At 39.0% G+C, this 15,229-nt stretch overlaps 1 protein-coding gene across 1 annotated transcript; it reads right to left on the bottom strand.

The window, feature by feature from the left end:
* Positions 1 to 1,684: 1,684 nt before the first annotated feature.
* Positions 1,685 to 13,370, bottom strand: ctdnep1a (CTD nuclear envelope phosphatase 1a). The gene is made up of 8 exons (XM_059355126.1): positions 12,637 to 13,370; positions 8,616 to 8,682; positions 6,623 to 6,741; positions 6,458 to 6,529; positions 6,056 to 6,172; positions 4,806 to 4,917; positions 3,953 to 4,037; positions 1,685 to 2,962 (listed from the first exon to the last, which is right to left on the bottom strand). Exons 1-8 carry the CDS (start codon positions 12,739 to 12,741, stop codon positions 2,902 to 2,904), a joined length of 738 nt encoding a protein of 245 aa, XP_059211109.1. The 5' UTR covers positions 12,742 to 13,370; the 3' UTR covers positions 1,685 to 2,901.
* Between the last annotated feature and the right edge of the window lie 1,859 nt (positions 13,371 to 15,229).

The following is a 15,229-nucleotide window of genomic DNA, read 5'->3' on the forward strand; positions in this document are numbered from 1 at the left end:
CACGAGTATACACTTGGCCTGCCCTAGAAGTTACCTACTACCTCACCAGAATGACGACAATTTAAAAAATATTCAAATGTTAAATATAACACAAAACCAAACAGTTTTTTTTTATAACCATGTGAACTCAGCAATGACTGATCAGTAAATGTGCAATCATCTGTATATTAGTTAAGGAACTCACCTGTAGGTTAAACAGAGGGATGAAATCACATTGTTTTGGGTAAAGCTACGAATACATTGCAAACTGATAAAAAAAAATGCTAACAATACAAAAGTTGCACTCAAAAAATAGAACTACTAAATTTGCACAGGTATTATTATTTTTTTTTTAAAAGGGACATTTGCCTATATTTACCACAACAGGTAGCATTAATACACTCAGTTACCAGTTTATTACTTCCACCTGACTAAAACTAATGCAGTTTAATACGACAGTCCTGCAATAATCCTACCTTCAAGAGAACTTTCTTTTTTTTATTGGGACTGATTAAATTGTGATTGATGTGTTCAAAAGGTTTCTTAGATTGAGACAGTGGAATAAGAATGACTTTCTATTCTATTCTTGTTCCCCCGGGGATCAATAAAAGTTTTTGATTCTATGCATGATAAACCTTAACAAATGTATACTCATGCAAAAATAATCCCTCTCAAGCGATACTGATGACCCACTGGGCGTGTGTGGTAGTATCTGGATCTGCAGAAACCCTGCCATCTTCCTGTATTCTCCTTTTTAAATTCTTGTTGTCATTTGCTGTTTTTGGACAATGCCGCAAGACACCTCAACAGCAAAATGATCATACTGTTGAATTTACCCATCTTTTATTATAACCTTGAACCATAAAGGTAGGATTTATTGCAACACTGTTGTGTCAGACTGCATTAGCTAGCTGTACCTAAAAACTGCCAGCTGAGTATATATCAACATTTACAGTCATGGAAAAAACAATTAGACCATTTTTTTCTTCAATTTCTTGTTCATTTTAATGCCTGATAGAACTAAAGGTGCATTTGTTTGGACAAATATAATGATAAAAACAAAAATATCTCATAAAGGGTTTAATTAAAAAAGCTGATAAAAGAGCTGACATCTAGCCATTTTCCATGGTTTTCTTTATCATAACCATGATTATCAAGAAAACCATGGAAAATGGCTAGATATCAGCTCTTTAAATTCAAAATCAAAACTCTTACTCTATTTTTGTTATCATTATATTTGTCCAAAGAAATGTACCTTTAGTTGTACCAGGCATTAAAATTAACAAGAAATTAGAGAAAACAATGGTGGTCTAATATTTTTTTCCATGACTGTATATACAAATTACAGTTACATTACATTAGGTGCCATATATGACACAATACAACTCTTTAGTGCAAATGTCAGCTGTGTCAAAATCTTTCAACTCTGGTTTTATGCCAAACTGTATTTTTTAGAAAAGCCTGAACCAGAACTAAATGATTTCTCTTTCTAGTAGGGTAAAAAATACTGAGCGAACCCTTGCAGTTTCTTGTCACACCACATGATGGCAGCAGATTAACAAAAAACAATTTTCAATCATGCAAAAACTGAATCCTTTTGAGCTTTCTCACTCCAGAAAAAGGCAGTCAGTTGACAAGCTGCAAAAGGTAATTAATGCCTCACAAAGACTTCAGATTGAGATACATTTAAATAAAACAAGCTGAATAATAACTGGTCGATACTGACAAGTGTTTTATTAGTAACACAGACCTGGAGACAGAGCCAATAAGAAGCCGGTGTGAGCCTTGACAAGACTGACATTGTTCCGAAGGCATTTAAAGACGGAGGGTCTAATAGTTGAACCCATACAGTAAGCAGAGCGGGTAAAAACTGAAAGAGGAAGGCTGCAAATTTGAATCAAATACAAAACCAACTGCAACAAAAACAGAAAAGGGAAAAAAATTAAGTGCAATTCCTATAAGATGAAATCAGGATGGCATCAGATGGCAAAGGGGAAGAGCGAAATGTCATGGTATGCAGAAGTCATATTATCACATATTATAATAGAGAAACAATCAGATATGGAAAGTCGGCACGGCAGTCCACATATCGTTACAAGCCATTCTTTTTTTCTCCCAACTTTTCAGTCAAGTCTTTATCACTGAGTCCCATGAGGAGCTTTGGGGAAAGAGTGACAGTTATGGCTGAAAAACCAAAACAAATCTCAGGCTGCTCGGCTATTTGTCCAGAAAAACGCCCGAGGATGGTATGTTGCAAGCAAAAGTCCAACGATTACACCATGACCGTTGATCCATTCTTGTTTAGGGTTAATAAACGTACCTCATGAATCAGTTCATTACCGTTGAAGGTGTCGGGTTGATCTAAAAAGGGGTGGTTTTCTACTTTGCCCTATTCAGTTGCTCTGAGAGGTTAAGACAGTAAATTGACGAGTCGTCTGCTTAAGTGCAATGTCCGATGTTGATGGAGAAGATGAAATAATAATGTAGAATTGTCTTTGTTGCTTTGCTGATCCCCCCCTCCCCCCTCCCAATTGTCAAAAAAGTTTAAAAAGGACTAATGAACTCAGCAAGCATACGCCGACTCACATACACAAGCTCACCTCCATACGCACACAGTCAGTATCAGGAGCAATAAGGCAGAGAGGCTCCGTTTTGTTTTGGAAAAAAAAAATACAAATAAAGATCAAGAAGAAGAAGGAAAAAAAAAAAAAACAAGCTGCCCCTCCCCACCCTCCTCAGTAGTTTTTTTGGGTTCTGGTGATCCCATACTGTTCATCCCGTTTTAACCCTTGTCTCCTCAGGACACGTCTGAGAGGCTCAGAGAGGGCTGCTGGGTCGTCTGTGTGGGAACGGAGGGCAGGATGGAAGCCTGCAGAGAGGAAGAGGCTGGTCAACAAGCCCCGCCCCTCTTCATTCAGCCAATCACCAGAGTCGGTGCTGGTGGAGGTTTCGACTGAGGACGGAGCGGACATCAGCAGTGAACCTAGGAGACAGAGGGAGGAAATAAACTACTTGACATTGAAAGTTTCACCGTCAAAGCCATTAAATGCACAATCTCTAAACCAAAAGCCTGTTTTGATAACAGCTGCTTTTATTTTGAAAGGACGAAAAGAGACTTGATCCTGTCAATCGTAAAACTAACTCAACTGAGATTAAAATAAAGATAACGTCAAGGAGTTCAATGTTTTATGTTTTAGCCCCCAGAGAGGCATGAGGATAGTTTTCACAGTAATCTTGCATGTTTAAATGCGTTTTGTGTTTTAATGAGTTTTGGGTCAAATTAAACCTAGTAATTCATGCTTGCAAGGTTTGATACAGTCAGCTAGTTTTGCTTCAGTTAATACTCTTGTATTTTTGTGTGTTTTATAATTGTTATTGCAACTTTCAGTTTGCAAACTAAAGCTTTATGTACGGGCATGTTTTCAGTTCAGTGAGTACTGATACACAGTCATAGATAAAAATTAAAAGAAAAGAAAATACACACATCGATGAAACGTGATCGACCAAATTCTTAACGACCATTAATCGATCATTGATTAATTATTCCTATCCCTAATGTAAACCTTGCCGTAACGCATTTGAGCTGCTGGTTTTTGACACTGAAATACAAACATTTCAGAATAAAAAAAGTATACAACAAGCATTCTAATATTGTTTAGGTGACATTTATCGTCATATCGTCCAGCTGTAATTTTGTATCACAATATCTCAATATTTGTTTTTATAATGATATGATGCCAATTAAAGACAATAAATTATTGTATTTAACAATTGCACAGCCCTGCGACTCATCAGAATATTTTCAGTGTTACCAAATTAGAATTTAGACAAGTGTTAACAACTAAAATCATGTACGTCAGTTGCATCCATCAGCTCACACTCTTGAATTATCACAGACCATTTGAGTACACACAGGAGTTAAAAGGTTTGAATTGTCCATCTGCTTTCATGCCAACTTTATTATGCCTTTTACCTTAGTGCATCCAGCATAGGCAGCAAGTTAAGAAGTGCTGTGTCACTAGGGTCGCTGAACCAGGACTTGATGGGTATTGCATTGTCTGGAGGGCAGAAAAAAGCCAGTCAGTCGTGTCAGTGAAGTGGACATGGTTGTGATTTTATGCTGCTCTGTTAAAGACGCCACGGAGTGTTAGAGGAGCTGCAGGTTTAATGCACTGTTACAGCACAGACAGTACAAGCTTTGTACCTAGAACAAACTGCTCAGTTATGTTTCCTCTTCCTGCATCATCACAAGGTTCATGTGTATAGTATTAATGATGCAATCCATTGCAATTCGCGTGTCGATAATTCTGAGCTGGTATTCCCGACTTCTGATCTAAATGCATCCCAGTGTGACTGCTTAGGAAAACCTGAACATGTGCAGCAAACTGAGGTTTGTATAGCAAGTATCTGAGCTTTGCAAGCATCTACAGAGGACCTACACCAATTACTGCAATGGCCTTGGCAAAGAAGAATGGCATATAACTGTTTGGTCATCTTTCGTGTATGTCTTTGCTCAATCAAATAACATAAAAAAGCTCAAAATTGTGTAATTAAATATGAGCCATGCATAGGAGTGTGAACCAAAGCCAATAGGATCAATAGACAACTCAGAAATGGTGGCTAGAATGTTGTTTAAATATGTTTCACATCACAAACACTTCATGAAGTCAACATTAATGAAAAGACAATTCACTGTTTCCAAATTGGAATTCCGACAATGCACTTTTCCGCGTCAAAGGTTTGCTTTGTTCCGAGTATAATGGATTGCAGCAGAATCCTCATTTCACTTTGCATGTTAATGATGAGTGTGCACAGGCAGGTCTTACCTGGATGGCTACGATAAGCACCAGGCGAGTTGTCCAGGATAACAATACTGGACAGGTCATCGTGTACTACAGAGAGGTCTTTAATATAACTACCTAGATCCAATGTACAATGCTGAAAGAAAACAAAAACAAAGAAAAAGTCACATTCAAGAGAGAGAATGAAGTGATAATTTGAGTATATGAAAGCCAACCCCATGCTCAATTATGGCATTAGTTGTTGCAAAAAAGTTTTGGGTTCATACCATTTGTTACACAGATTTGGTGCTAAACGTTTACCTTTTTTCACATTAACACACCAAGACCTTGTGGAACACCACACAAAAACTTTGTGATTTGGTTTACAAAAATGGAAAGCTATTCTGTTCTGGAGAGGACTGATAAACTTTGGAGTGTTATTTCACCCCCTTCCAGGATGTAGTCCTTAGTTATCATGTACCATTATCTTCTCTGTAGCATTAAGACTGAGTCAGCTACACTAGCTGAAAGATAAAAGTTGACAAAAAAGTTCCAACAGCTTGCTGCCTATTGGGGTTAATATTTACAGTATTATGTCAGTATTTATGGAAATATCTGCAAAACATCACATGATTTTACGCAGAAGGGGAAAACAAAGAGTTCCTGTGTGGATTTCTTTTTTTTTTTTCTTTTTTTTAAATCAAGAGTTTAAGTTTTACATATTATATTGGGATACAACCATCACAATGCCACAGGCTAAAAAAAAAGAAAAGTTGTGAGCCTCCAAGAACCTGCAGTTCTGCATGACATACCACATCAAAACATAAACTAATGGTGCTGAGTAAGCACTGCTACTCCCTCTACTGTGCATGGAATTCAACGACATGCTGGTCTATTACATCATAGTGTTAATGGCTGCAGGGTACTGATATTACTGCGAGTGTAATTAATCATAACTGCACTAAATGTAAAAGTGTCTCCTACCAGGTGATTCAACCTGATAACATTAGATATCTACTAGTCAAGCTAGCCATGATCAAACCAGCTGATTTCATTTCAATAGTTTTCCGGACTTTATTTGGCGATTGACATTACTACATCTGCTCTGCTCTGCATGTGACTGTCTCAAACTGTAGCACAGCTGTTTTGACTATGGAGGTGCAAGTGATCACAGTGAAAAACCTGGTAGAGATACTTTGGGCCATTTAGCTGGATCATTTGTCTTTTATGAGGTATGAACAAAAATTGGATCCAATTCGGAATAACTTATAACTATATATCTATGCATGCTGTACCTGTCTGTAGTATCTGCGTTTCAGGATGTTCCTATTGTTGTCCAGCTTATCTGCCACTGCTGAGCCGTAGATCTCCATACTGGCTGTGAAAACCACCAGCTCGTACCACTGGCTTACCTGTGTACACACATAGGAGATAAGGCAGACAGCAGTATAAGTAAACAAGTTAAAGCAAGTGCTTCATAAGTCACGAGGGACCAAAACAAATATAGTTTTATAGCACCAGGTTGTGAAATAGTGCAGTACAATGGAGAGTGATGGCGAAGATGACAGACGGGATAAAAGGTGATCTGGGACAAGAGAAATACCTGAGGAATGATGTGTGTACTATATTGTTCCTTTTCATGTTAATCTGGGATTCAAACACGTGAACAGTGGCACTGATCACAGATTGACACTCACCACTTCTAAAAAGAAGTCAACATGCGGCCTTTTATGTACAAAGAATCTGACTGGGTGCTTGTCAATGACGACCTGCATGGAGAGAGGAAGAAAGAAAGACAGTGTTTTTTTTGGCTTGAATGAATATGTGTTCAAACATGTACATATGAAGCTGAATGCTCATACTTTGAGGATGAAGTCTGGCGGCGTGCCAGGTCTCACTGTGGGTCTAAGGACCCCGTCATGGTGAGAGTGGATCAGCGTCTCGTCCAGGTCCAAAACCAGAATCTTCCTCTTTACTGCATCTGGAGTTTACCGCACAATATACACACTTAGGCTGCATTGTCTTATGACATTTACATGCACACAAGAAACCAGGTTCACGAGGCAAATGAGGTTACACAGGAAATCACTAAACATATTTACCTGCACTATAACAATGTAACAATGATTACCGTAAACTGCATATACATACAGCAGGTCAATAATCTGATTTCCACGACCCCTAATTTATTAGAAACCCTGACTTGCTCCGTTTTCAGTGTTGTGACAAAAAAAGACAAAACTCCTTGATTTCTTTCAAAGCACAGTGAAAGGAAGGCACTTGAGTGAAAGAGTGCTCAGCTCTTTCAGCTTGTATGTGTCTGGATTTTACAAATAGTCAACTGTTTAGGTGGGAAAAGACATATTAGGAGTTAAAGGGGCAACTTAATGTCAGTCTCACATTAAGTTGGCCTGATTTTAAATACAAGTTGATTGTAAGGGGGAATTACTCATGGGCCCACTCCAGTGTTTCAACTGGTTTGCGCTCTTTTGATTCATGGAAGTGTGGTCTTTTCTTTTGGCCGCAAAGACATCCAGGAGGTGTGGATCCCCCCTCCTAAAGTTTTTCTGCTGACCTTATTCTGTTATGAAAGGTATGTGACACAAAGATTTATGCCACTGTTCATACAGTTGCTTTAATTCTGTCCACAATGTTGTCAATACCAGCAGAAATACCAGCCGTTTACAGCTACAGGAGTCAGTGGTTCACTTGAAACTGGACCTGGATCTCCAGCTGAGGTCACTGTAGTGAGTGAGAGGCAAGGAAAGTGAAACTGAAATGCAATCCTTCCTCCAACTCAAGAGCGTGCTTTTGAATGAGCTCTCTACAGACAGAGGGGAAACTCATTCAGAGTGCACAACCCAGTCAATGCTAGTGTAAGTGCTGCATTTAACATGTGTACTTCCTCTGCTCTTCCACACCACAGACAAGTCTCGCCTAGGTTTGAGTCAGAGAAGGGAACTCATTTTTTCCCCTAGTTTTTTTTGTCAACCCTGACATTAACCCGCTGCCATAATTCACTGTTTTACTCAAATGATTTTGGAGGACAATAGTTGTTTACCCAGCTCAGTGTCTTATTAAATCCTACATGCACATACTGTACATAATCATCCAGTCCACATTTATACATTCAGTATTTATTTCTTTGCACCTCTTGTATAGCGAAAAAACTTGATGTCTCATTTTAAAACAAATTATTTTTATTGTTCATCACTGGATCTTCTTATATATATTTATATAAGAAACCCAATTTTTCCGCATACTTATGAACACAATAGTCCCGTCGTCTACTCATTTCACGTCACACGTCTTCAGCTGTGCAACACACTGACATTTCCTTGAAATCGCTGATGTTGTCTGAGGGACATTTGTGTACGCTATCAGCAAAATCACTTACTAATTGTTTGGCTTTCAGTTGTAATGGTTTAAGAAGATGATCTTTCTATATTGCACACCTCAGGCAAAATACTTAAATGCAAAACCATTCTTTGTTGGGATGCAGGAAGTCATGAGAGTAAACAATAACTGACCAATGTAGCGCAACAGGTTTACTGGAACAATTGAGAGACAACTGAGGTTTGCTCCTAGCCATCTGATCCACCTTATAAATAAATACAGCTAGACCATAATACATAACATAAAACTGATTATTTTAAGTTATTTTGGAGGTGCAGAAGGTCCTTAGAACAGGGTCAAGAACAAGTGTTTTTTTTTAAAAGTTGCTGATAACTCTTCTGCACAATCACTTCTTCCTCAACAGACTGGTTTTACTTGTACTTAAATTCTCACATTACCAATATGTTGTGCTAGCATCTCCACTATCTTGTTATCACACAACACGTATCATGTACTCACTGAGTCTGTTTCTGGAGATAGGTGACAGAGGCAAAGTGTCGTATCGCACCGTCTGATACTGGATTATCTGCAAAACAAGGAGAATGCAACAGTCAGTCAAGATCAGGACACTGTTAAAACAACAAACTATATAAGGTTACTGAGCACAACTGCACCATTGATAGAATTCAAATGTGTTTTTATTTTTATTTTGATTATAGATGAAAAGAGGGAAGTGCTTTTTTTATACCAAGTATAATAAGTTGATACCAGGCTCCAATCTTTTTTATTTCCTCCAGCACTCTAAAAGTGTTTCACTTCATTTTCAAGACAATGACATTTTGTGTGATTTTACACAGGAGATGAGTATTAGTGTTTTGTGAATGCTTTGGGGCATGAAGTGGTTTAATGTCATCTCAGTCGCTACAATCCATAATCCAATTTGAAGTAAACAAAATTGAAAATGATTGGCTAGAAGATCTTAAAAACCTAAAAACTATATTTGAGACTTAAGACAATACATTCTCAGGAAATCAACTCTCTATGTTGTGCATCAAAGATTAGGTAAGAGAACAGAGGAGGACTATAGTGAAATTTTGTGTCCACCCCATGACTCCTCCTCTCAAACTCCTTGCTGTGTTCTGGGCAGGATGACTACAGAGAGGAGCCTTTCCAGTGCCGCTCTCGCCCAGGGGCTCTGCTCTTTTCTTCGCAGGGCTATTTTTATTCCCCCCAGCTGTCGATGGGTGTCAGCGGAGCATGGGGCACACACAGAGAGGGAGACTTGCAGGGTGACTTTGACTGAGCCTTGGTACCTAAGCCTTGGACGGGGCCTCCCTCTGCTTCCTGGCAGAGTAAGCTCGGGGGAAGCCTATTGGTGCCAGCAGCTGCTGAGCACCACGGGGGGACCTCACCCTCCACTCAGCACTGGGCACCTCCAAGAGCGTCCATCTGGACCCGAGGCCCACAAAATCAGACTGAGTCCTTTGCCTCCAGAGCATGGCAACAACTTACAAATATGCTTGCTGTCTTCACGAGACCAAAAGCCAATAACAAAAGAACAAAATCTTCAATGTATAGTGATACAAGGATCACAGACAAACTAGTGGCCTGATTTTAATGGGACTCTGTGGAAGGGTGTAGAATGGGCCAAGGACGAAGTCATTTCATTCATTTCAGATCTGAATCAGGGGGCGGACACAAATACATTTTTACTTTCACTAAACTCCCAGTTAAACGGAAGTTAGGGTGTTTTTAGCTTCTGTACTGTGACTTATTTCCAAGTTAAACAGAATCGCAACCTTCTCATTTGTTTGGATGGCTAAAAAGTGAGCGGGTTAAGAGTTTAACAGAACTACTGCTAGCCAGAGCCTGATAGCTCCTTTAATTGAAAACGAGTTAGCAACGCTGGAGCTACAGAACTCTGGTCTGCTACAGAGACTGTTGGCTCATCTGTTGTACGATGAGGAGGACAAGGGAGAGACCTTCAGCTGACTCCAAACGTTTGGAGGCTACAGAGGTCTCCTGCTCAACAGCAGCAGAAGTCTGCCGGGGCATCGTTCATCTGCATGCACTGCCTGAGCCGCAGTGACACAGAGACAGACGCAAATAAGCAAAGGCTCCCATTAATGAATTCAACCTCAGCCACATTGTAACTTCGATGCAGTTTTGAGTACTCTGTCAGGTTTATGTGTCAGTCTGTGGACCATGATAGCATCACAACCTTTGCCACTAATGTAGCAAGTAGTTTATGACTCTAAGCTCAGTACAGCAGATTGATTGACAGGTGGATGTCACAATATTATTGGTTGAAATTGGTTGGTACTAGCTTACGCAAGCACATCTTTTTCTTTTTTTTTCAGGAAGAAGGTGGTTTGATTTTGATATAAAATACAAGAAAACATCATTTTTGGCATATATTGTTGAATAGGTGCATAATATTGACAGGGAATGAGGGAGTGATCAAAAAGGGTTAGAAATGCATTTTTCTCTCAATCTCAATTTTAACATTGTGATATAGGATATTTGTGCTTCATTCATGTGGTGTTGGAATAATCAGAAAAATCAATTGCCGTCTGGGATCATTCACACAAATGCCCATGCTCTTCTCTACTTTTCTACTAATAAGTAAGAGTTTGGCGCTGTTTAGCTAATTGTTTCAGTGCTAACTCCACACCTGGCTGCACTCTGTTACAGTGGATGAGATAATAAACAGAACAATTACGCAAGATTAATAAACAGCCATGTCGTCATCTGTTGACAAAGAGCGGCGTGCCTGGGATTATTACCTGGTCATAATATTCATAATCCAACAGAGCCTCTACTGATCCAAATGTTTGGATCCGGTCCCTTAATGCATTGTAGTCTTCTTGGAGGGGAACACCTTGAGCTCTACCTTAGTCACCGACAACAGTAGAACCAAGGGGATTATTAGATTAACAGAGAGTGTTGTCATAGTTATAATTGGGACATTTATCATTTGAATCAGCGCCTTGCTTTAAAAGGTATTGGGTGGAGTTTGGTCTCCTCAGATATTTTTCATCCAATCACCTGCTACCTATAGCATCACCTACATGAGCGGTGGCTGGATCATGACATTGTTCCAGTGCATCACATATTGTAAACAACAGCGCTAAACTGTGAGTGAGAATGAGAGAAACAGAGGGAGGGAGAGAGAACAGTACGCTCTCTGTGCTGACATAATCCCTCTCACTTCAGCCATAACATGGACTGAACTACTCACTCTCAGGGCCTGTTGACAAGCTGCAAGTGTTACTGCCACACAATAAACAGCAGACAAACCTCGAACAGCGAGATGATTACAACACACAAGGCGCTGCTCCAAGCTTTGTTGGGTTGATACGGAGCTAGAGTCGAAGTCCGCTCATGTTACACCACATATGCGTGTCTATTAACGACTCAACAACACCTGTGTGTGTGTCTAAGTTACGGGGAGGTGGCTTCTGTCCCCTTAAATGCCATGTTTATTGTGGAGGCATTTGTGAGCAAATGAAGGTGACCTGCAGGCTCGCACTGGCTGCTCCTCAAATTTAGTGTTTTGGATGTGAGAGGTTTCCACTTTGCACTGTTTTGAATAAGCAATTAATTCAAAGAAATGGAGACAACAAGTAGAATCAATTACTTGAGCGACTTATAATCAATTACTGTTAAAGTAATTCATCAACACAACACTGTTCAATCCTCATTCCCTCACAATATCAATACCCAGGTACCAGCTGTGCTTTCTGCCCTCTCTTCTTTCCAACCTATTAAATGTAATTATTGTTAATTTACTACAGACCTGCTGTTCTCTGCTACTTGCCAATAGAAGAAAACCATCGCTGGCATGATATAGCAGTGATATATTTATATTTTAAAAGAAATCTAAAGTTTGATGCCTTCAATGCTGTTTAAATGTTTTTTCTGTGATCGTGAAAATTGTATCAAATATTGCTATTTTATTGAATTAGAAATTCCAATATCATAACACTAGTTTCAGCTTCACAAATGTGATGACTGTTAATTGAATATCTTATAAAATATCCTTGGTTTTCTGACTTACTGTGACAGAAACGATCACTATTTTCTGACATTCTCTAGCCTAAGTAATTTAACACCCTATTGGGAAAAAACATTAACACTGAAAGTTGTCTTGTACATTTTGGTGCACTTTATCTTCACTTTAAGATGTTTATACTATTCATCATCCTCTTTTGGTTGAGGTTTTAGATACTGCTATGCCACCTTTATGCTAAATGATGTAGCAATACAGTTGACACATATGTTAATATGTGAGATTAGTTCACACATTTACACAATTTAAAGATTGGGAGAAATCATCATGCTGGATGCACATCGTGGGACAGGAAATTAGAGCACAGGTAAGACACACGTAGCCGCGCTGTCTGAGAGCCAGTTGAGCAAGCCTAAAGGTGGATGTGATCTGTAAAATAATGTTTAGGAGCAAGGGAATCATGGCAAGACTTTGCTCACTTGTCACAGAAACACAACACTTCCAAATATCTTTCAAACAATTTCTCACCGTCCGTAGGTGCTTCCTGAGGATGTACATGATGAAGCCCCATATTCTCGACGTTACGCCGAGAAAAGTGCGGATGCCAAGTAAACACTGCCGGGTCTTCAGCATGTTGACGAGCACGCAAAGACCCCCACAGTAACTCAACTTCAATTCTTAATTGATAGCACGCTTGTGCCCCAAGTCGCTGAAATAATTACTGGGGGAACTTGCTTGCTAGTGATAGTCACAATCCGTCTGTAGCCACAGCCGCCAAACTAGCGATTCAAATGAACAAGAGGCCAAGCAAACGTGTGAGTACCTCGCTCTGCACACTTGTGGCACAATCAGCATTAAATAGAGTGCATTCGCATTTTAACTGTGAAAGACAAACGTGGTCAAAAGAGAAGCGGCTGCACGACGGCTGCTGCTGCTGTATGGACCTTAGCACGCAGCTCGTTGACAAGCTAGCTCCGGAGCTAGCTGTGTACCCACTAACGTTAGCTAGTAGCCGACAAGCTACCGCTAGCTCGACAGGGTGACCACCTTGAACCTTGGGCAAAAATACCCCAAAAAAGCTGTGGGTCCGCGCGTTGTCAGGCAACGGTTCAACGCGACTTCACTCTGTGTGGCGTCCGAAAAGAGACAGCTTTATAAAAGTTCCCTAAAGTCTAACCGGCCCGGTTAAAATCAGTTTGTAGTCCACTGGAAATCCGGAATGAAACTGCGAGCCGCCATCGCCGCCTTGCCGTCACTTCCGCGAGGAATCCTGTGGTCGCGCGCAGCACGTCCACGTGGAAAGAAAATAAACAGACGTGGACGAGCGAGCGAGAGAGAGAGAGAGAGAGAGAGAGAGAGAGTCAGACAAGAGTCACACAAGCCTGTCAGAAACATGACATGACAAGTATCATGAGCATTAATGTTACTTCAAAGTGTCATTAATGTTCATGACACGCTCATGTCACTCTTATGTAGACACCTTCAAAATAAAGTGTTACCATATCTTGCTTAAGTCACAAAGGCATGATCAAAAAATTGCCTAAGTCACATTTTATTTGACTTAGGCATAATAAATCTGTTTAAGTCACACACTTGACATAGGCCATTATCTTAAAGGGGTAAAATCACATGATCTGACCAACTGAGGATGGAGGAGATTTTACCATTGGTGGCCGGCATCATGAGGAGATGATTTAGGCAAAAAAAAAATTGACAAAAAACGACTTAGGCGATTATTTTTAACAGTGTGACGATATGATGGATGAAAGATGTAATGATCTGACTGCTAATAGAGCTGCTTTTATTAGTATTAATAATATGATTATATTGTTTATAAATTATTTGTATGGATTTCCCCCCCATATTTTTTCCTTATTTTACAATATTTAAATTGGATGTTTATGTTTTCTTGTTCCTTCTGGTAAAGGCAATTAAGAGTTGTTGCAACAAAAAAAATAAGGGCTGTCATACAATTATGATAATCAAAATAATTATTAACTATATAATCACGATATGTATAGAATTTTTAAAATTATAATGCTATGGGTCAAGTTCATCCTAAACTTTGTTTATGGAGATTATATTTTTGGCAAATTAATTACATTCAAAATACAAGTGTAGGGAGGTGAGGAGTCTGTAACTACATGACAAAGTGAGAATGGAAAGAATCAGCTATGATTTAAGAGGCACTGGATTATTCACATAATACAGAATAAGTCCATCCAAACCAAGGTTTTATTTTTTAAGTATCATACTTAATGTCAATATCGGTATATCGCAACACCTCCAGTGTGAATACATCTCAATTATGCCACTCAGTTAAAAGTTATGTGGAATAAATTTTATAGGCACACCAAGTATTATACCTAATATTTGACACGGCCATCTTTTACAGATGTCAGTAGACACAAGCTTGACTTAACTGCCAATGAATGCAGTGGGCAAAGAGTTTACTTCACACCCACTGAAATAGGCTACTTAAAATTATTAAAATAAATAGTCCCCTTTGACACAGTCATGAGAATAGCACCAATGACTAACTATAATGGGAAATGGGTTCACTGGAAACTAATTATCAGTTGGTGCAAATAGACCTGGGTCAGTGATTGAGATATGTTTAAATCCGTCATTAATTTACAATGAAATGACAGATTGATATGAATATTACTTACCATAATTTTTTAATATATATTATGGTTTTGATATGGACAGATTTGAGCACTTTATTTCACTGATTGTTTCATTTGCAAAGTGTTTTTTTCAGGCTCTAGAAAGGCAGAAAAAAAAGCTTAGAGAAATGTCAGAAAAAACAAACATTTTGTGTAACAGAATGTTTTTTTCTTTCTTATCTCTTTAATAATCTTGAAATCCCATTCATATTTGTTTTGTCCCGACCCCCATGTTGGGAAGCATTTCAACAAATCGTTGTTAAAAGATTTAGTTGGATGATGCCACAGCTTGGACGGGAGTTTGTACATCACATGTGTAACATTGCATTTTCATAAAAAATAAATAAACATTTAAAAAAAAAAAAAAAAGCAAAGTTTGTTCTTAACTGTTGAATAAAAGCATAGCTTTAATCAAGAAAAAAAACATGGTGATCAATAATAATAGAAAAACA

Source organism: Centropristis striata, chromosome 17 (genome assembly GCF_030273125.1).
Source record: "Centropristis striata isolate RG_2023a ecotype Rhode Island chromosome 17, C.striata_1.0, whole genome shotgun sequence".
Lineage (NCBI taxonomy): Eukaryota > Metazoa > Chordata > Actinopteri > Perciformes > Serranidae > Centropristis > Centropristis striata.